Raw genomic sequence first — 23292 nt, forward strand, 5'->3', positions numbered from 1 at the left:
CCCCCGCCTGGCATCCCCCTCCCACAAGAGGTAAGCCCCGCCCAGCCAATAGAGGTCCCCATAGAGGTCCACATTTCTGATTGGTCCATCCACGTGACACCTAGTGCCATTTGTAAAAAGTAAAATCCAGGTTTATTTCCTGTTGTGCTGTTATGGTCCACGTCTCGGCCCCATACAGTACTTGAGTACATGATGTACTCTGGATACTTTCCTCCGCAGGTACATGGAGTACATGTGTGACATGATGGCGGACGAACCCATGGTTCCTCACAGCAAGCCTCTGGTCATCAGATCCATCGTCATGACGCCCGTCCCGCTGTTCAACAAGCAGCGCCAAGGCTGCAGACCCTTCTGTGAGGTCTGGGTGGGCGACCAGAGAGTACTGACCACATCGCAGGAGTACGACCGCACGAGGTATAGGCGCACACGCACGCACTCACGCAGACCTGAATTGCCAGAAAATATATTATAGCCTGTGTTTCCTATTCCTTGTCCCAGATGGCATTTTTGGTCAAAACAAGGTTTATTCCAGGGCTCAGAGCCGACGATGCATCAGTCTGCATCATGTTAAGGCAGCACCCGCGGCACACACGCAACGACACAGCATCGTCACACAACCCAACATAAGTTCACAAAATCCGGTCTAGATTGTTGGCTCTTCAAAATAAGAGGGAAAAATGCTGTTGTGAATTATATCATAATTTGTCAAATGCTAGCGCTGTAAGTGTTAATAAAGGATTCTTTCAGATAAAATAAAATCTCTCTCTCTCTGTCTCTGTCTCTCTCCCATAGAGACTTCAGGTCAGAGGATGGTAAAGCAGAGATTCCTCTCAACGTGACGGTTCAAGGAGACGTGTTGGTGGTGATCTACCACGCTAGGTCCACGCTGGGAGGCCGTCTGCAGGCCAAGGTACGCACGCTCACACACACACACACACACACACACACACACACACACACACACAGTGGGTGATTTAGGTCAAACGTCAGAGCACGAAAGTTGTTCGGCTTGAGGAGACGCATACTGTATGTGTATCGAAGTTTTATTGCTGACAGTCAAACGGTTCATTGCCTGTTCAAAGTTTGCATTATCAATTGAGTGCTATAGTATTATAGCGCTCTATAAAACTAAAACTAAGAGTACTGACAATCTACAAGCACACAACGCGTTGCAGCATGACGCGTTGTGAGCTTGTAGATCGGCTATTTTCAGCAACGGCATCAAGGCCTGCCAAAAATACATTTTAGTCGACTAAATCAACTGTAGATTTAGTCGACTAAAATCGCATGACACTTAGTCGACTAAAACTATACTAACACTAAAACATTCTGGGTGACTAAAATGTGACTGAAACTAAATGAAGTTTCAGTCCAAAGACTATGACTAAAACTAAAATAGAAATGTGCTGCCAAAAACAACACTGTCTCCTATACGTTGAACAAGTGCTTCTCCACAGATGGAAGCGACTGCTATGTGTTGAACATATAAAGGGTTTCTCCACAGATAGAAGAGACTGCTATGTGTTGAACATATAATGGGTTTCTCCACAGATGGCGTCCATGAAGATGTTCCAGGTGCAGTTTCACACCGGCTTCGTACCCAGAAACGCCACCACGGTGAAGTTCGCCAAGTGAGTAACTCTGGAAGTGCTGTGTGGAACATTCAGGAGGTGTTCATGTTGGTGACTAAGACTTTGATGTTTAGTCTGTATATTTAGTCGACTAAGACTAGACCGACTAAACAATTTCAGAGGACTAAAATGGGACTAAATGTAAATGGTGTGTTATTCAAAAGACTGAGACTAAATCAGAATTGTGTGATTTTTGCGTGCGTGTGTGTGTGTGTGTGTGTGTGTGTGTGTGTGTGTGTGTCTGCGTGTGTCCGTCCGTCTGTGCGTGCGTGTGTGTCTGTGCGTGCGTGTGTGTCCGACTGTGCGTGTGTGTCCGTCCGTCTGTGCGTGCGTGTGTGTCTGTGCGTGCATGTGTGTCCGTGCGTGCATGTGTGTCCGTCTGTGCGTGTGTGTCCGTCCGTCCGTGCGTGCGTGCGTGCGTGTGTGCGTACGTGCTGTGTGCAGGTATGACCTGGATGCGTGTGACATCCAGGAGAAGTACCCCGACCTGTTCCAGGTGCATCTGGACATCGAGGTGGAGTCTCGGGACCGTCCCAGCGCTAAGACCCCTCCCTGGGAGGCCTTCAGCACCAAGGGCCTCAACCCCAAACTGCTGTTCTCGTCCCGCGAGGAGCAGCAGGAGATACTCAGCAAGTTCGGTAGGCTGACCCATTTAGACCTGAGGACGAATGTCTGACAGTTTCCTGTGTCTGTGTCAGTGCTTCTCAAACATTTTCATGTCAAGGAACCCCAAAAATATATGTATTTGACTCACATCTGAAAATATGTTGTTCGCTCTGAAAGAATATATATTCAAAGATTTGCACCACATTTTCATGATTTTTCAAAAATAGCAGACCTACGAGCTTGTAGATCTGCTATTTTTCAATAGCTAAAGTATAACTTATTGCTTAAAATACCAAAAGGGGTTCCCGCCCAAAATAATAATAATATAATAATGGATTTTATTTAGAACGCACTTTACATTCGTCAGAATGTCAACGTGGTACAGCAGGGCAGTGGTTCACAAACAATGTCATGTTAAGGACCCCCAAATGGACACTAATTAGCCCCGTGGACCCCCGTTTGAAAAGGTATACCAGGGACCCCCCCCCCCCCCATAAGAGATTTTTACGGCTCTAGCAGTGATTCTCAACCCGTTTACTTTCAAGGACCCCCAGTTTGACATGCATATTATTAGTCTACAGACCCCCATTTAATGGCATTTCTATCTCTGGGACCCTCAATTTAAAATCAATGTTAATTTAACTAAAAACTGTCGCGGGGCGGCAGTGGATCAGAGGTAGAGTGACCTTGAGCAAGAAAAGTCTAGACGCCTCATTGGTCGCTGCAGTTCATTGGAGCGACCTCATTGGTCGCTGCAGTTTGTTGGAGTGACCTCATTGGTCGTTGGAGCCAATAGGAGCAATGTTTGGTACTATAGCCCATAGACACCCGCCACTGTGTGTGTGTGTGTGTGTGTGTGTGTGTGTGTGTGTGTGTGCGTGTGCCTGCCTCCAGGTAAACCAGAGCTGCCCCGACAGCCTGGTTCCTCTGCCTTCTACGACTCGGACTCTCTCCAGACCCCAGCTCAGACCCCAGAGGGACCCCCCGAGGGGACACCTGGCCTCCCAGAGGGACCCCCTGCCCTCCCAGAGGGACCCACTGTCCCCTCGGAGCCTGAGTCGCCTCTGAGCACAGACACCAACGCCAACAACTTCTTCCAGACTCTGGACTGGGACGGTATGTAACCTCAGACTTGGAGGAAAGCCTGCTCTGTGTTACTGATTCACCCAGTGCGATCCGGTCGGGTTCGGATGGTAAAAACAAACAAAATAAATCGTATTCCTGTTTGTGGTTTCTAGTGTCTGGTCTAAATGGGTTAAAGCGGACGCCAGCGCTGGCACAGCTTAACTACACTTCTGCTGCCACCTAGTGGCACAGAAATAATTAATAGTGCAAGAATAGATGCAAGTAATATAATAATAATATTTTTTAGTGAACTGATATTAGTGTTTGTCTAACATCAGTTGATTGACGTGTGGTGGATTTCCAGATGCGGTCGACCAAACGGACTCCCATGGGGGTGGGACCCTGGACGACCAGGAGGAGCTGAGCGACCAATCGGAGGAGGGCGAGTCGTACTCTTACTCCGCCCCCGGCGGGGGGGGGGAGGAGCCCCTGTCACGTGACCCCAGCGAGATGCTGTTCGACCACGCCCACTTCCAGGTCTGGGAAGAAACCAACGCAAGCGTGTACACGACAGAATGCTTTAACAAAATGAGTGCCACCTGGTGGACGAAATTGGTGGTGCTTGTGGGTGCCACGTGATGAGAAGCAATTCCACTATGACGCGCGTCCGGTCTGTGGCCATCTTGAATGCTAATATCAATAGCGTCAATTCTTTGGCTCTGACAATTCGTCATCACGTCGTGATCGAAATATTAACGTTTCTGTCTAAAGATACACATCGTGAGCTAATGCTAACATAAGCTGTTTCTTACAATACCGTTCTGCGAGCGGGGAAAACGGAAGCGAGAGTGACTGAAAATGACCAATTCCGGCTGGTGCAGCGAACTACCCTCTATGGCCACACGGTGGCAGTAAACCTGTTAACTGGTTAATGTGTGTACCATCAATTGACCTATAGCTAAGCCCCTCCCCAAACTGCTATGGTCCAATCACAGCTAAGAAAATCATGGGTTAGACAAACTATTGGTGGAGAGCACCAATAGTTTTCCTATATTTCCGATAAAACATTGTTTTAAAAAAGAAATGTCACGCACATATTTTTCACATATTTTGCATAGATTTTTGGAATAGATTTTGACCAGTATTAACCAGTATTTAATGTGTAAAATACATGATATTTACATATGAATGAATGAATGAATGAATGAATGAATGAATGAGCCTGGCTGGAAAGTGTCCAAGTGGGAGTGTCTAAGTGGGAGAGGGAGAGGAGTTTGTTCGGGTATCAGGTTTCGAGCTCCATCCCTACTCCTGACAGACATTAACAAACCTCCCTCTGTCTCTGTCTGTCTGTGTCTCTCTCTCTCTCTCTTTCTCTCTCTCTCTCTGTCGCCCCCCAGAGCGGCTGCGGTACTCCCGAGTCTCCTCCCCCTCCCAGTGACATCACGGCCGACCTGCTGGGTTTGAACTCCTCCCCCGCGGCGGCCCCTCCCCCCCCGGCGGCGGTGGGAGGAGCCATGAAGACCTGCTCCAGCAACAGTGACCTCCTCAACGACCTGTTTGCGCCCCCCGGTGGCCCCGGTGCGCCACCGCAGGACGAAGAGCCCTTCTTCAGCGCCGGGGCCCCAGCGGCTGCCCCGCCCCCGGCCGCAGCACCCAAACGTAAACAGGGTTATTTCTGTGTTGTTGTTTTTTGGCAGGAAATTTCTATTTTAGTTTTAGTCATAGTCTTTGGAATAAAACTTTTTAGTCAACGTTTTAGTCACCTGGAATGTTTTTAGTGGACTAAATATCACAAGATTTTAGTCTACTAAATCTATCAGAATGCGATATTCGGGGCTTGATTAGAGCTTAATTTGACTTAGATGTGACAAACTACAGCACTGGCGCGCTAACGGCCGCTACAGCACTGGCGCGCTAACGGCCGCTACAGCACTGGCGCGCTAGCGGCCGCTACAGCACTGGCGCGCTAGCGGCCGCTACAGCACTGGCTCGCTAACGGCCGCTACAGCACTGGCTCGCTAGCGGCCGCTACAGCACTGGCGCGCTAGCGGCCGCTACAGCACTGGCTCGCTAGCGGCCGCTACAGCACTGGCGCGCTAGCGGCCGCTACAGCACTGGCGCGCTAGCGGCCGCTACAGCACTGGCGCGCTAGCGGCCGCTACAGCACTGGCGCGCTAGCGGCCGCTACAGCGCTAATAAAGGAGAAAGGAAATACTGGATTTGTATAAGAGAACAGTCTGGAAAATAATATTGGAAAAAATATGTGTTTACATCATGGTCTACAGGTGAGTTGTTTTAATTGACTTGTCCTGGTGTGTGTGTGTGTGTGTGTGTGTGTGTGTGTGTGTGTGTGTGTGTGTGTGTGTGTGTGTGTCAGCTCTAGGTGACCTCTTCGACCCGTTCGGCATGGGTTCGGGTTCGGCTGCGGGACCAGACCCGTTTGGGGACCTGCTAGGTGGTCCCGAGGGGTCAGATCACCCTCCTCCTCCCTCCTCCAACACCAGCCTCTTCAACCTCAGTAAGCAGCGGTGGGAAGTAGTTTAGAAATCGGGAAGGCCCTGGAACAGGGTGTGGAATGAAGCACATGTTTGAACAGGGGGTCACGGCGGCGCAGTCGGTGGCGCTGTAGCCTCACCGCTAGAAGGTCCTGGGCTCGACTCCCGCTGTGGGCGCGTGGTGCCTTGTTGATAGGAGTCAGTGTTGGTGCGTCGTCGACGGCACACAGGGTTAAGAGTGTCATTAGTATTGGTCAGATATGAAACGAGGTCATATACTAATCATCATATAAGTTATGGAAAAGTTTTTAAAAATTATTGTTAATGGGAATGCTGTGTGTGTGTGTGTGTGTGTGTGTGTGTGTGTGTCAGATAAACTAGTAAATGAGCCTAACGCTAAGATGACATCATCGGCCAGCCAGCCTGACCTGCTGGGAGGATGGGACGGCTGGAACGCCAAGGTGGGCGGGGCTAACACCGCCACACCCACTTTGAGCAGCACAGGTAACACTAAACCACACCCACTTTCACCACACCCACTTTCACCAGCACAGGTAACACTAAACCACACCCACTTTGTACAAACCACACCCACTTTGACCAGCACAGGTAACACTAAACCACACCCACTTTGACCAGCACAGGTAACACTAAGCCACACCCACTTTGACCAGCACAGGTAACACTAAACCACACCCACTTTCACCAAACCACACGCCACTTTGACCAGCACAGGTAACACTAAACCACACCCACTTTATCCAAACCACACCCACTTTGACCAGCACAGGTTAAACTAAACCACACCCACTTTGACCAGCACATGTAACACCAAACAACACTCACTTTCACCAAACCACACCCACATTGACCAGCACAGGTAACACTAAACCACACCCACTTTGACCAGCACAGGTAACACTAAACCACACCCACATTGACCAGCACAGGTAACACTAAACCACACCCACTTTCACCAAACCACACCCACTTTGACCAGCACAGGTAACACTAAACCACACCCACTTTGACCAGCACAGGTAACACTAAACCACACCCACTTTGACCAGCACAGGTAACACTAAACCACACCCACATTGACCAGCACAGGTAACACTAAACCACACCCACTTTGACCAGCACAGGTAACACTAAACCACACCCACATTGACCAGCACAGGTAACACTAAACCACACCCACATTGACCAGCACAGGTAACACTAAACCACACCCACTTTGACCAGCACAGGTAACACTAAACCACACCCACTTTGACCAGCACAGGTAACACTAAACCACACCCACATTGACCAGCACAGGTAACACTAAACCACACCCACTTTGACCAGCACAGGTAACACTAAACCACACCCACTTTGACCAGCACAGGTAACACTAAACCACACCCACTTTGACCAGCACAGGTAACACTAAACCACACCCACATTGACCAGCACAGGTAACACTAAACCACACCCACATTGACCAGCACAGGTAAAAACTAGAAAAAGTGCCCTTCTGGGCACAGGTCTCCACCAGGATAGGAATGTAGGACATTGCAGCTTGCCTTCATCTGGTGGTTGGATAAAAGGGCAACAAAAGTAAATAAAAACACTTTTCGGCCAGTTATAGCGCCACCTTGAGGCTGAGTTGAAATTGGACAAAATCTGTAGGTGTACTGTGCAAAAACTTGTTTTGCATAAAGTGGCCTCCTGGTGGCGCTATAACAGGCCGTTCTGGAAAGTTTGGGGCAGAGGTTCATCGTTGGCATCCAGGGAGTGTGTGTGCAAAATTTGGCATCGACCGGGTTAACGGTGGCCGAGATTAGCTGCTCACGGACACACACACACACGGACGGACGGACACACGGACGGACGGACGGAGTGCAAAACATACTCTCCCCCCATGCCTTCGGCCTGGTGGAGACAACAAACCACTTGAAAGCAAACATTAAAAGTCCATAAACTGCCACATGACGTCACTGCTTAAAGAAAACATTTAAAGTCCATAGACTTGGCTGCCACCGAAAATGTCTGAAAGCCAGACGTTGGAGGGGCTAGCGTAACGCACTTCAAGATATTAACCTTATCATAATCTCTCTCGTTTCTTGTGTGTGCGTGCGTGTGTGTGTGTGTGTGTGTGTGTGTGTCCATAGTTCCAAGCTCAGTGTCTTTCTCCAAGGCCAAGTCTCAGAGTTTCGATCCGTTTGCTGACCTGGGAAACCTGGGCTCTAAACTACCAGGTAATTAACCATTATTTTAAACTACCAGGTAATTAACCATTATTCTAAACTACCAGGTAATTAACCAGTATTCTAAACTACCAGGTAATTAACCATTATTTTAAACTACCAGGTAATTAACCATTATTTTATCATCATCATCATTTATTTAACTCACGACCATGATCACATGGTTTGGAGCACAGATTCCTAAAAGTTACCAAATCTCCATCATTTAGCTGGGGGGGGGGGGGGCACCTGGAACCCCCTCAACAAGGACCACTGTTTGAAAACCACTGGTGTTGTTGATAACGGCTGATGTCGGACATTGAACGCGGAGATAACGTCTCGAAACCTCTCTCTCTCTGCAGGCTCGTCCAGCGCTGGTTTAAACCTCTCTCTCTGCAGGCTCGTCCAGCGCTGGTTTAAACCTCTCTCTCTGCAGGCTCGTCCAGCGCTGGTTTAAACCTCTCTCTCTCTGTGTTGTTCTCCTGCAGGCTCGTCCAGCGCTGGTTTAAACCTCTCTCTCTCTGTGTTGTTCTCCTGCAGGCTCGTCCAGCGCTGGTTTAAACCTCTCTCTCTCTGTGTTGTTCTCCTGCAGGCTCGTCCAGCGCTGGTTTCTCTTTTGGCTCCAAGCCTCCTCCTCCTCCTGGAGGAAAACCCTGGGTTTCCGGCTCGGCGAATCACCACCACCCCGGCTCGGCGCCCAAAGCGCCGCCGCCACCTCCACCGTCCTCTTCATCGTCCTCTTCCTCGTCATCCTCGCAGGCCGGGGGCGGGGCCGCCAAGCCCAACTACAACCTGAGCTTCTCCAGCGTCATCGGAGGGCGGGAGGAGAGGGGTGTGCGAGCACCTGGATTCGGTAAGAGAGAGAGAGAGAATGTTTTTTTACCCATTCAGGGCGGGAACCCCTTTTGGTGTTTAAACATTATGTTATACTTTAGCCATTGAAAAATAGCAGATCTACAAGCTCATAGCGCGGCACCAAGTACTATGAGCTTGTAGATCTGCTATTTTCTTTTTATCGTGAAAATGTGGCGCAAATCTTTGAATATATATTCTTTCAGAGCGTTTTAACTCAAATCATTTCTTCTGGTGAGGTCCTTGGAACAACATATTTTCAGATGGGGGGGTCTGTGGCCAATTACATGTATATTTGGGGGTCCTTGACATGAAAATGTTTGAGAACCACTGAATAGAAACATAGGGTTTTTCAGAAAACTGTCAGGATTTAGAAGACATTTCTAGAATTGTCCTCAGGTCTAAATGGGTTAATCTCACGAACTCGGTAATTGCCAAGAGTTTTTCTACATGTAACCTATCGCAGTTTTTTTTTGTGTATGTGCGTGTGTGTGTGCGTGTGTGCCCGCGTGTTTTTAATAATCTTTGAAGATCCACAGAATGTTTGGTTCTAAGTCGATGTAAACTCCACATATCTCAAATGAAAGACGAGAGTGTCTTCTTAACACAACGGATGCACCAGCATCAGATATGGCAGAGTTTACTCAATAAAAAAGCTCAATCAGCGCCGGGATTTCTTTCAAAATAGAAGCTCGGGGTGCTGGGAAGATATGGCCGCTTTTTCTCTGTAAAGCCCCCCCCTCTCTCGTTTGATATGAATGAAAATGTGCTCCACGTCCTAGCTAGGACGTGTGTACACGACTACACGTCCTAGCAATCCGTCGGTTGGGTTAGTTATGACGTCACGTTCCCACTTCCCACGCGTCGTACGGTCTGAATGGGTTAAGCGCACAATGACACCTTTTACTGGTTTTCGGGGCTAAAAGTATGGTGTTTGTTCGGGCCTGGCCAGTAGGCCAGTTGGGAACTCTAATGTCTTGCACTCTGTGTGTGTGTGTGTGTGTGTGTGTGTGTGTGTGTGTGCGCGGTGACCCAGGCACCAAGACCAAGGTGAAGCAGGATGACTTCGGGGACCTGCTCTCCACTCAGGGTTTCTCGTCCCGGACGGATCGCAAGGAGCCACGAACGATAGCCGAGATGAGGAGACAGGAGATCTGTCGAGACACAGACCCTCTGAAACTACAGGTAGTTAGATCTGTAGACCCTCTGAAACTACGGGTAGTTAGTTCTGTAGACCCTCTGAAACTACAGGTAGTTAGATCTGTAGACCCTCTGAAACTACGGGTAGTTAGATCTGTAGACCCTCTGAAACTACAGGTAGTTAGATCTGTAGACCCTCTGAAACTACGGGTAGTTAGATCTGTAGACCCTCTGAAACTACAGGTAGTTAGATCTGTAGACCCTCTGAAACTACGGGTATGTTATACTTTAGCTATTGAAAAATAGCAGATCTACAAGCTCATAGCGCGGCACCGAGTGCAGCACTACGAGCCTGTAGATCTGCTATTTTCGACAAATTGTGAAACTGCCGCAAATCTTTGAATATATTATATTCACATACATATAATTCTGGGGGTCCTTGACATGAAATAGTTTGAGAACCACTGACATGGGGGGAAACATGTTTCTTTTTTTCTCCAGAAAACTGTTTTGTAGAATCGTCCTCGGGTCTAAATGGGTTTTAACACAATCAGGGTTTTAATCACAATCAGGATTTCTTTCAAAATAGAGGCTCGGGGTGCTGCGCAGATATGGCCGCTTTTACTCTGTAAGCCCCCCCTCCACCCCCCCTTCCGTTCCGGACAAAAACCGGGAGACATATTCTTGCTTACCTAAAGTCGCTGAAGATCGCTCGCTTCATATTTTGAATGAGAGGCATGTTGAAGTCAGAAATGAAGAGCTTAGTATATCCATCTGGTCAAAACCACAGAGAGCTCCTTAGATTACACGTGCTGAGCCTCTTTCTGAGCGGTAAACAGGGAAGTGAACGACAGCGTGCGCGCGTGAAAGATCAAGGAGTATGGTGCAGAAGGAGAGGCCAACTCCAAAAAACGAAAATAATTCAGAATATTTTTCTCTCGTTTGATATTGATGATATATGCGCTAGGACGTGTGCACAGCGTACACGTCCTAGCAACCCGTCGGTTGGATTAGTTATGACGTTCCCACACGTCGTACGGTATAAATGGGTTAATGGGTGTGTGTGTGTGTGTGTGTGTGTGTGTGTGTGTGTGTGTGTGTGTGTGCGCGTTCAGATCTTTGACTGGATCGAGGGGAAGGAGCGTAACATCCGGGCGCTGCTCTCCACGCTGCACACGGTGCTGTGGGAGGGGGAGACGCGCTGGCGGCCCGTGGGCATGGCCGACCTCATCACCCCCGACCAGGTCAAGAAGTTCTACCGCAAGGCTGCGCTGGTGGTGCACCCCGACAAGGTAGGGGTGTGTGCGTTATAGGCTACAGGACAGGCTTCCCTTTTGTTTTTAGCTGAGGCGACGTAGTCAGGCACACATGGCTCCTCGGTGCAAAAATAAACAGTGTACACTACCCGACTTTACGATAATAAGGGACAGTATGTCGAGACACGGTGTTCATGTTGGGCAGCAGCAGTGCCAGTCCGCAATGCTTTAAACTCTTCCCACTCCACTATGTCGGAACTAAAACCTTAGTGCCCGTAAAAAGTCGGTGGCCGGTGCCTAGGCTGTGAGAGATGGCGTCGCACACGAGCAACCATGCTGCTCCAGCACCCAGAAAACAAACAAGCACAGCGGCAAATGGGAACAGTGCAAAGCATCCAAAGCATGCCCTTTTACACCGGGGACTACAGTAGTTTGCTATCTGAAACGGAGAAGACGAAACTACTATTTGTGTCAGGTTTTCTCAGTAGTAAACTCCTGTCCTCCTGTCAACCGCCCTCCTCCGGCTCCCAGCAGAAAGCAGCATGGAATCCTCCCCTTTTGAGTAAGGACATGCTGTGATTGGCCACAATGGCCAGTGCACTTGTGCAAGACGTGCTGTGATTGGCCAGTAGCCACTTTGAGTGGCAGTCGGTGGAAAATGCTCTCGCCACAGAATTGACTAGTATTCTGGCCATAATTATCTTTTTTATTTTTTATTTTTACGACGCATTCACGCTGGCGCACCGCTTATGTGCAGCCCTGCACATAGTGTTAGCATACTGCAGGCTACAGGTCAGCCCTATATGAGCAGTATGCTAACACGGTGTGTGTGTGTGTGTGTGTGTGTGTGTGTGTGTGTGTGTGTGCGCGTGTGCGTGCGTGTGCGCGCGCGTGTGTGTCGGTCGCTCAGGGGTAGAGTGGCTGGATGGTAACCGCAAGGTTGCCAGTTCGAACCCTGTGGGCTCCCCCAGAGTTAGTGTCGAAGTGTCTTTGAGTAAGACTCTGAACCCCTAATTGCTCCTGATGTGCTGGTTGGTGCCTTGCATGGTTTCTTCCGCCATCGGTGTGTGTGAATGGGTGAATGTAATGCACAATCTATGTAAAGCGCCTTGGATAAAGGCGATATATAAATGCACGATTTACCATTTGTGTGTGTGTGTGCGTGCGTGCTCCAGGCCACAGGTCAGCCCTATGAGCAGTACGCTAAGATGATCTTCATGGAACTCAGCGACGCCTGGTCCGAGTTCGAGAACCAGGGATCCAAGGCCCTGTTCTAACTGAAACCTGGACGGCAGGTCCACCGGAGTGGAGCGGAGCGGGGCGGACTAGAGGCCGGGCCACCAGGACAGGACTGAGCTCACATTGAGCCTTAAAGAGAGAGCTGTGACCCTCTGAGAGGTGTCTGTCTACACACACAGGAACGCACATGCGCACACACACACACACACACACACAGGAACGCACATGCACACACAGACACACGCACACGCTCACACACACACACACACACAGGAACACGCACGCACGCACAAATGCACACGCAGAGGTGCTGATCTATGGTCAGTCTGACTTGAGTGTTAAGGGTTTTGAATGAACTAGTCTCGTCAAGGCTGCCCTGACCAACAAGAGCAACCCCTAGATCGGCACCTCTGCACGCACACACACACTCACGCCCACATGCACATGCACACGCACACACACACAGGCACACACACACACACAGGCACAGGCACACACACACACACACACACACACACACACACACACACACACACACACACACACACACACACCTTTCCTACATTATTTGATGTTGTCCCTCCTTCCTATAATTCCTTCTACAGTGAAGGGAAAAGACTTGTACTCTCTCTCTCTCTCTCTCTCTCTCTCTCTCTCTCTCTCTAGCACTGTAACTATCTCTCTCTCTGTATCTCTCTCTGGCTTGCCTGCAGTTCCAAACGTCACCAGAGGGTGTCGTGTCAGAGACAATCACAGACAAACTGAAAGAATGCGCCTCCCCGTTCCCGGGCATAGAGGGGCGGGGTCAAAACGGACGCTGGCTCCCCATTGGATTGTTTTTTGTTTTATTGTTTTATTGGAGCGACGCCCCTTCGCCACTGATTGATTTAGCGCTCCCACGCCACATTTGGGTGCGTTCGTTGCCCCCGAGGCTTATGGGACTTTGAGTTCACTGAGAGAGAAGACCCATGTTTCTGTGTCAGTCGTTCTCAAACATGTTCATGTCAAGGAACCCCAAAAATATATGTACTTGGCCGCCACCCCCATCTGAAAATATGTTGTTCCAGAAGCAAAGATTTGAGTTAAAAATGTTTGCTCTGCAAGAATATATATTCAAAGATTTGCGCCACATTTTCACGATTTTTCAAAAATAGCAGACCTACAAGCTCATAGCGCGGCACTGCTATGAGCTTGTAGATCTGCTATTTTTCAATAGCTGAAGTATGACATAATGCTTAAAACACTAAAAAGGGTTCCTGCCCAGAATGGGTTAATGATAACTAATGAAATGATCACATGGTGTTTGACCCATTCACACCTGAGCTCGAGTCTTCTAAATCCTGACAGTTTTCTGAAAAGCCTATGTTTCTATGTCAGTGTTCCTCTAACTATTTCATGTCAAGGACCCCCAGCATTATATGTAATTGGCCACCGACCCCCATCTGAAAATATGTTGTCCCAGGCCCCCCCACCCCACCAGAAGCAAATATTTGAGTTAAAAACTTTCGCTCTGACAAAATATATAAAGACTTTTCAAAAATAGCAGATCTGCAAGCTTGTAGCACTGCTATTATTTAATATCTAAACGTATCATTTTAATGCTTAAAACACCAATAGGGGTTCCCGTCCTGAATGGGTTAATGTAGCGACCTACGAGAGGACTCCATGCAAAGGGATTTCCTCGTAAAATAAAGTTTTTCTTTTTTCTTTTTTCCTTGATTTTTTTCTTTCTTTCCTCCCGTTGGATATACAATATAATATAACACAATTTGGGAAAAGACTCTGAGATAAATGCATTTATTTATTTCTGGATGGAAGAGCGCCATCTGTCTGAACCACTGGGAATGAAGACCACATGACGGACATCTCCGTCAAAGGCAGAGAATGTGTGAAGCGCTTTGGGGACGTTGAAAATTGCTATGTAAATTTGAGCTATTCTTTTTTTATTATTATTAGAACTCCTTCACCGCCAACACTGCCATCTGGTGGCTGAATTTAATACTCCAGAACCGCCACCCCTCGCTGCAATGTTAAACATCTTATTTTGAAAAGCCGCTTTACTCGGAATCGGAGAAACACTCGGAGGTGAATAATCACTATGTAACGTTGTCCTGCAAATGTTATTTAATTCACCATTTTATAGAAACGAGCCACAAATCAAGCTTATTTTGCTCCAAAACGTAGCCTGGAATTATCAGACTGAAGCTCTCTTGAAGACGCAGTCCACTCAGATAGTGGGCGGGGTCTTTGGGCTGGATCCAGGCTAGCCTGGAAGAAGAATACGAGAGTTTTGAGCCCTTATTTATCAACGCGGTGTACACCCAAAATTGGTGGGTTTTTTGTTACAGGGCGGGAGGCAGTGTTGTTTTCGTCGACTAATACTATGACGAAAAATGTTCGTCGACTACCTTTTTTTCACTGACAAAAATCAAAACTAAGCCATGATGACTAAAACTATGACTAAATATACTGGCAATTTCGTCAACAAATAAAAACTAGACTAAAATGTCAAAGGGATTAGTGAACAAGAGATCCACTATAAGTCATTTTACACTTGGTCGCATGCTGAAAATAGCCGATCTACAAGTTCAACGCGTCGCAGCGTAAAAACAGTCATTACGACGGCATCAAGGCCCACCAAAATAAATTTTTATCGACTAAATCTACAGTTGATTTAGTCGATAAAAGAAATCTTACGATATTTTGTCGACTAAAACCAGACTAACACTAAACCATTCCAGGTGACAAAATTGTGCCTGAAACCAAATGAAAACTATTAAAACTAAATGAGGGCGGGAGGAGGGCGTATACAGAGGGCGGCAGGGTGTATACAGAGGGCGGGTTGAGGGCGTATACAGAGGGCGGGTTGAGGGCGTATACAGAGGGCGGGATGAGGGCGTATACAGAGGGCGACAGGGCGTATACAGAGGGCGGGAGGAGGGCGTATACAGAGGGCGGGATGAGGGCGTATACAGAGGGGGGAGGGCGTATACAGAGGGGGGAGGGCGTATACAGAGGGATGAGGGCATATACAGAGGGGGGATGAGGGCGTGTATACAGAGGGCGGGATGAGGGCATATACAGAGGGAGGAGGGCGTATACAGAGGGCGGCAGGGCGTATACAGAGGGCGGCAGGGCATATACAGAGGGCGGGATGAGGGCGTATACAGGGGGCGGGATGAGGGCGTATACAGAGGGCGGGATGAGGGCGTATACAGAGGGCGGGATGAGGGCATATACAGAGGGCGGGATGAGGGCATATACAGAGGGCGGCAGGGCGTATACAGAGGGCGGCAGGGCGTATACAGAGGGCGGCAGGGCGTATACAGAGGGCGGGATGAGGGCGTATACAGAGGGCGGCAGGGCGTATACAGAGGGCGGCAGGGCGTATACAGAGGACGGGATGAGGGCGTATACAGAGGGCGGGATGAGGGCGTATACAGAGGGCGGGATGAGGGTGTATACAGAGGGCGGCAGGGCGTATACAAAGGGCGGCAGGGCGTATACAGAGGGCGGGATGAGGGCGTATACAGAGGGCGGGATGAGGGCGTATACAGAGGGCGGGATGAGGGCGTATACAGAGGGCGGGATGAGGGCGGGAGGGCTTCTAACGGCAATGTGTTGAACCAGGACTTGTTCCATACCTGCGTGCGTTCTTTCTTTACAATTTTACATTATACCTCATGGACCAATCAAATCCCATGTTTTCCTATTTATTTAGTTTTTAGGGACTGTGTGTGTGTGTGTGTGTGTGTGTGTGTGTGTGTGTGTGTGTGTGTGTGTGTGTGTGTGTGTGTGTGTGCGCGCGCGCGCATGGGTGCGTGCTCACGTGCGTGTTGAGGGGGGGGGGGTGTTGGTTGGTTGATTGGTTGGGGGGGGAGGGGGTCGTTATCAACGATTATAAGTTTAAATGAAGTTAAGATAATATATAAATTGAATGTGGCGTGTGCGAGTGAGGCTGTAGCCATTCCAAAGTATCTCTTCTCATTCTGAACATGTGATTTTATAAATATATACATATATATAAACGCTCTGGGTTGCTTTGTGGCTTATATTGTTCCATCGTTTCTCTTCAAGTCTTTCCCTTTTTTGTACTTTCTTGGTTGTTGTTTTTTTTCTTTTTTTCTTTGACGTCTGGAAGTCGACAGAAATCAATGTATTGTTATTATTATTAATTATATTATTATCACCTTGTGGATCTTGTGTTTTTATTTGTGTTTTATTTCGACACAACGGGCGGGGAGGGACGGAACCAGTGTGACTTTATTTGGGGGAGGGGTGCACGTGCACACACACACACACACACACACACACACACACACACACATACCAGTGTTATGGATTCATAGAACCAAAGGACAATATATTAAAGAACGTAGATTTCACTGCAAAAAAGGTAAGGGTAACTTCAAACTAATGACATGTGGAAACCAACTCATTTGTTAATTTTGACTTGAGAAAAAAGTTAAACAAACAAAAACAATTGGCCACCAAAAAACGGTTTATTTTATGCCTGCATGCTCACAGTATTTATTTATTTATAATGTTGTGATACAATTTGATCATTTCTATTTCTGCCTTTTAGAACACAAATTGCACAGTGCAGATATGACACACAAAATACAATATAGAAATAAATCCTTGACCCATTTAATAATGATAATAAAAAAACATGTTCTACAGCACGTCAAAGTGTAATCTTGTAGATCTGCTATTTTTTCCAATATGGAAACTATTGACGATTATTATACTATACGATTAGGCGATTATGTAATGATTGTGACAGTCCTAGCCACGGCGACTGATTTATCTGAGCTTTTATATCATCGTCTTCATAAACTAAACTGCCTACTTATAAAAAAATATCTTCTCAAAACTATATTTTTTAATCATTTCACCAAACACTTTCATAAAAGATTATGACTATTATACTATAAAATAACACTGTCTGTCAGTATGTAACATGGGAGAATTTAATATAATTTAATATGATTAAACATTAGACTTAGGCCAATTTACTTACTGACTTACTGATCACGTCACAAAACCATTGACTTAGGGCAAAATAATGCCTATTTTACACACTCTTGACATAATAGGCCATTTTATTAAAAGGTAACGGCATGATCCTTTTCAATTAGGACATGAAGAGCTGACTTAGGCCATTAGTTTAAGAAGGTGGCACTATTTGAGGTGTGACTGCCACATTGTCACTTTAGTTTTTTGTACACCAACATAGATCAGCTATTGTATTTTATTTTTTCGGTCTGCAACCACATACAGTTCTACTGATCCCTCTACTACTCCCTAACATTGTAGTTTAGTTTTCAGGTGAAACCTGACTAACAACAGCTCATGAAATGTAGAAGACCTAGTCATACATGAGTCATACTGAGGACCTAGTCCTGATTGGCTGCCACACACGCTGCTGTCATATATTGGTTACTCATGGTCACGTGACCAGGTAACAGGAAGCAGGTAACGGAAATCTTTACAGACACCCTGTAATTTAATGTTATGATTGAGACCGCGGCCGGCTGAGAGGAGCTTTCGTTACTAATAAAGAAACCAGCACTCCTTTCACCTGACAAATATTACTATGTCACCATTTCTTGTTTTTAAACATTGTAGTCTAGTTTTTGAGTGGTGCAACCATAGGGTGAGGTGAGGCCACTCCAATGCCCAGCTTTGTCCGTCCCTGTGTCTGTCCCTATGTATGTTTAGAATACCACCAGGGGGCGCTGTTTCACCACTCAATTCAGACAGGTCTGATTTTTAACATTGTCTAGTTTTTAACATTGTATGTGTATCATTATGTTGACCAAATTGTCAACCTGTTTAGTCCTAAATCACACTCTACATAGTAGTCTTGTAGATCTGCTATTTTCATACATATTTTATACATTTGAAATCTTGAAATGGGACATTTTTCATAATGAACAGAGTATTACTATATTGCAGTGTTGACACTTTTACTCAAGTAAATTTGAGCACTTTTTCCACCACTGAGGGAGGGTCTCGTCACAGTTCCGCAGGTCGAGAGAATCTGTCGTCTCATCCGTGGCCGCCCATCCCGTTTGGGTGGGGGGGTGGGTGTCAGCAGCACCCTGTGGGTGCTGTGGTCTGTCTGCCCCCGCGGCTCCACAAAGATGCTAACGTGCTGGTCTGTCTGTCCCCGTGGCGCCACAGACATGCTAACTCGCTGGTCTGTCTGTCCCCGGCCCCGCGGCGCCACAAACATGCTAACGCGCTGGTCTGTCTGTCCCCGCGGCTCAACAGGCATGCTAACGCGCTGTTGATGCTGCTCTGTATCTCGTTGCGGCTCCACAGACATGCTAACGCGCTGGTCTGTCTGTCCTCGCGGCCCCACAGAGATGCTAACAACAGGCTGTCGATGCTGGTCTGCCTGCGAAGCGACCGGGACGGCTGGACGATCCTGTGGAAATCAAAAGTAAAAACATAATAACAATGAGACAAATCAGAGCGTTCCATGTGTCTCCATTGCTTTAGTTTACCCTAACCTCCCGAACACAAGCTAGCTCACACACAGGGATGACAGACAGACAGTGGACCTGCAGGCTGCTGCAAGTGACTCGCTGCTTGGCTGCAGTGTTTAAAACTTCAAATGGTCATACGTCAGTCATACACCAGTGTTTACCTGTTTTAGAGTGGGGGGGTTGGGGTGCACCACAGGGACACATCCTTGGGCCCAGGAGTCGATGGTCCCTGGCGGAGGCTCGGGGTCTTCATGGTCTCCCAGAGCCTCTCCTCCGCCCTGTGCCTCTCCTCCGTCCTGGGCCTCGTGGTGGAGGTCTCCCAGAGCCTCTCCTCCGCCCTGGGCCTCGTGGTGGAGGTCTCCCAGAGCCTCTCCTCCGCCCTGGGCCTCGTGGTGGAGGTCTCCCAGAGCCTCTCCTCCGCCCTGGGCCTCGTGGTGTAGGAAGCTCCACTCCAGCAGACCCAGAACACGATCCCTGGTCCAGCGGACGCAGAAAGGACGCAGCTGTATAGGAGAGATGGCAGTGTTGGGGAAAAGTACTTGGATTTTTGATGGGCGCTATAAGTCCCTCCTATGCCCAGCTGGGTGTTGCTATGGGAACATCTATCCAAGCTATAGGAACATCTCTCCAGCTATGGGAACATCTCTCTATAATGTATACCTGTGATTGGGTGTATAGCGCAGACACCGTGTGGCGACGACCACCCCACCTGAACACCATAAACTTTTTTATGCGGCATTTCTTAGGTGTGCGCATGCTCACACTAGATGGCCCTAAAGGAGTTAACGCTAGTTTGTACTTTAAACAGGTGGTCCTTCGAGCCGGATACCTGTGTCTGAGTGTAGCTCTGGGAGCATCTCTGCAGCACGTTCCCCAGCAGCGTCTCCACCAGCTCGCCCACTGCGTCCTCCGCCTCCTCGCGGACCACCATGAGGCTCCACTGGGCCTCGGTGAGGGGGCCGCGGACCACAGCTTGATCCTCCATCATGTCCACTGGCTCCAGGAGGAGGAGGGGCCGCGTGGTGGAGGCGGGGGGGCCCTGGGGGCTGCGTGACGCCCGGCCCTGTCTGTCCCCGCCCCGCGACTTCACCGCTGAGCGAGACATCTTTACCTTCACGCACGCACACACACGCGCACACACACTATTTTTCCAAAAAAGTCTAGTAGGACTTTAGTAAATAATAATAAAGAAATTACCGTTTAAATAAATACATATTTAGCCACTTGCTCGAATGCCCCCGCCCTGTCAAAACATCACAAAAAGCAGTAAAACATTGAATAGCCTTTATTTAATTAATAGTCTGTACTTAGGCCTACTTAACTGTTTTTACTGGAGTACTTCAAATATTCAATATTTTTACTTCTACTCCACTACATCTCAGAGGCAAATATATTGTACTTTATTCAACATATTCAAATATTTGAAAACTTTAGTTACTTTGTAGATTTAGTTAATTCATCAAATAAAACATACATATTAACCACTTCAGCCCATACTCTGGCCATTTGAAAATAGCCGATCTACAAGATCACATGTGTCACTTTTGCGACGTGTTGTGAGCTTGTACTCACAACAAGAGTTAAAGAGTTAAACTAGCCCAAGAAGTCTACACTATTAGAGAATATAGAATAATTGTTTGTTATTTTAATGCCTATTAAACATGAATACAGCATGGAATTGTGGACGCAATCTACAATATTCTTTAGTTTGGGCTTTGGGGTCTGAGAGGCTAAATCAAATGTCATCAAATGGTGGTCCGTGGCTCAAATGCAGAATACTAATGGACCTATATAATAATATATATTTAAAAAGTTTAAACCTAATCTAGCTGCTACTTTTATACACATTTTACATTTATTTTGTATACTATTTAAATAGTTTTGAGGAAAAACGCTGCTATATCTTTGTCCCAAAATGAATATTTATGAACAGTTTGCAGAATTACAGTACATTTCAAGCACAAACTCAATACAAAGACTGTTAACTGTGAGTGGACGACCCAATTAAGCATTACACTTGTTTACAAGAGGGTCGGTCCACCTCAAGGGTACACCTTGTTCAATTCATCAAATGCATCTTTGTGACTGCAAAAGATTGCAGCTATTCGTTTAAAAAAAAAAACGTTATATCCTGTATAACGACGCAACGTGACCTAGCTCTTTTTACCCAACACTGTATACTCCCTCCAGCTGTACTGTACGTGCATTGCCCATTTTCAACTGTTTTATTGTATGTAGGCTATTGTATTGGAAAGGTTTTCCAATAACAAATAGAGCTCCTTTGAATTGAACTGTGCGTCTTACCTGTATAATAAGGAGAACTAAAGGTTGTTGTGTCCAAACAAACACTTTCTTTTTTTAATGTAAAAAGGTGGTGGTGGTTGTTACGTTACCAAGCAACTGAAGACGCCAACAAGCATGATGTTACAGCCAAAACGGTTCAACCATAGAACTGTGTGACTGTAGAGGGCGCTGCTGGCTGCTGCTTATTTACCGTTTACTGTCAACACGGTGGTGTACTGTGTAGCAGCACTCGCCTATTAGTTTGCATTGCACAGTGGGCTCAGTGCGCTATTTCCGAACGCGCCCAATAAAGTTCAACTTTGACCCACTTGTTAAATAGAATGAAGTCAATGTACATTTCATCGTGTCCATGCTGAAGAGAAGAGAGGAGAAACAAATAATTAATCATGAGTATAATCACCATTCCAAATATGCCATGTTTCTCTGTATATTGTTGTTGGAATGGAAAGATAAATGTTAGACAGATATATACATTTAGAAAGTACAAATTCGTGCTATCATAACATGAATTTGTACTTTCTTTATAAATGTATATATCTGTCTAACATTTATCTCAATTCACAAGAGTTGTACAACACCTGTTCTAGGGCGACCCCTAGTGGCGGGTAATGGTTCTCTAACTGAACCTCTGTTGATTTTCATATTAAGAGCTTGATATTTAAACTGCCCTCTTATTTGAGAGACACCACCGATTTTCTGAATAAGTTAAAATTTCTATCAATTGAGGACATAACAGACTCAGATATTTCATGCACTATGGATGTAACTAGTCTGTACACAAATGTACCTCAAAGGGCTAGAAGTCCTTTGATATTATATGCAGTCAGTCCACCTCCCACCCCATTTAGCTAACCCTGAAATGACGTTTTTTTTACCCTTTATTTACCCAGGCACAAGTGCTCATTAGTAATTTTCAGCAACGCCCATGCACATAGAAACACACAGACATTAAAACCTGGGAGCTGACCAGTACAACCAGTCTTATACTGTTGGCCAGTGGCCACTAATCAGCTCCACTGGAGCAGTTGGGGGTTCAGTGCCTTGCTCAAGGGCACTTCAGCGGTGTTGGGTGCCCAACACCGCTGAAGATTTTCCTAGAACCGGCAACAAGGGCACTCCTCTAACCCTTACACCGCTGCCCCAAAAAACATTCAAGGTCATCATTCAATTCCCCCTAGAGTGGTATCAGTCAATAAAAAATAAAAATAAAGAATATTCCATATGTTCAGCAATTTTTTTTTGATATAACCTTTAATGTTTGAGTTACATGTAGATACAAATCCTTTTTCTTTTCTGAAGTATTGGAACACTCAGTCAAGACATTGTTGATTTATACAATCCATGACCCCCAAATATAAGGTTTCACATGCAGGCTTTCACATTGGAACCAGTAGTGTACCACAGTGGTTCCCAAAGTGGGGTCCTTGAGGGAGTTCCAACTTCCAGGGGGTCCCCAGCTAAATGATAGATTGGAACCAAAATGGACCCTTGTAACTCCCGAGTGGACCAAGCGGGTCCATTTGTTCCATTTCAGAGTTAAATTAACATTGAATTTACAATATAAATTGGGGGTCCCAGAGATAGAAATGCCATTAAATGGGGGTCTGTAGACTAATCCATCTCAAACTGGGGGTCCTTGAAATCCCTTATGTCCCTGGCATATCTTTTCAAATGGGGGGTCCGCAGGCTAATTAGTGTAAATTTGGGGGTCCTTGACATGACAATAAACATAGAAAATAGAAAGGCACCAAACCTAAAAAAAGAAAAAAAATGAAAAAAGTGCCCCTCATTTCACACGTGATTATTATTATTTATTTTTATACTGATGCAAGACCAATGTCTGTCAGCATGCTAACTTTCCAGGAAATGAAAGGCTGTTGTTCCCCCGCCCCCCACAAAGTTTGGAATCGCCATCGATGATGGTAGTCAGGTTTCTCTACTGTCCCATAGCCCACCTATGACATGTATGCATT

At 46.9% G+C, this 23292-nt stretch overlaps 3 protein-coding genes across 3 annotated transcripts in view; 1 reads left to right on the forward strand and 2 right to left on the reverse strand.

Moving 5' to 3' along the window:
- gak (cyclin G associated kinase) overlaps window positions 1-14994 on the forward strand; it is a 43113-nt gene extending 28119 nt beyond the window's left edge. The window contains exons 16-29 of the mRNA XM_083783778.1: window positions 220-414; window positions 793-910; window positions 1552-1631; window positions 2076-2269; window positions 3132-3353; window positions 3667-3839; window positions 4703-4964; window positions 5683-5823; window positions 6173-6304; window positions 7957-8043; window positions 8624-8884; window positions 9920-10068; window positions 11139-11315; window positions 12455-14994. Of these exons, the coding sequence (XP_083639904.1) occupies window positions 220-414; window positions 793-910; window positions 1552-1631; window positions 2076-2269; window positions 3132-3353; window positions 3667-3839; window positions 4703-4964; window positions 5683-5823; window positions 6173-6304; window positions 7957-8043; window positions 8624-8884; window positions 9920-10068; window positions 11139-11315; window positions 12455-12556 (2293 nt within the window). The 3' untranslated portion in view covers window positions 12557-14994. The remainder of the gene's footprint in view (window positions 1-219; window positions 415-792; window positions 911-1551; window positions 1632-2075; window positions 2270-3131; window positions 3354-3666; window positions 3840-4702; window positions 4965-5682; window positions 5824-6172; window positions 6305-7956; window positions 8044-8623; window positions 8885-9919; window positions 10069-11138; window positions 11316-12454) is intronic.
- The window catches only part of mtmr3 (myotubularin related protein 3), a 401420-nt gene that overhangs the window by 119723 nt on the left and 258405 nt on the right, over window positions 1-23292 (reverse strand). The window lies entirely within an intron of this gene.
- Window positions 18853-20120, reverse strand: c20h2orf81 (chromosome 20 C2orf81 homolog; the record flags this gene model as incomplete). Its single annotated transcript, XM_083783469.1, has 2 exons — window positions 18853-19572; window positions 19845-20120. 2 exons carry the CDS (start codon window positions 20118-20120, stop codon window positions 19159-19161), a joined length of 690 nt encoding a protein of 229 aa, XP_083639595.1. The 3' UTR covers window positions 18853-19158.

This window comes from Protomyctophum parallelum, assembly GCF_964188405.1.
Source record: "Protomyctophum parallelum genome assembly, chromosome: 15".
NCBI lineage: Eukaryota > Metazoa > Chordata > Actinopteri > Myctophiformes > Myctophidae > Protomyctophum > Protomyctophum parallelum.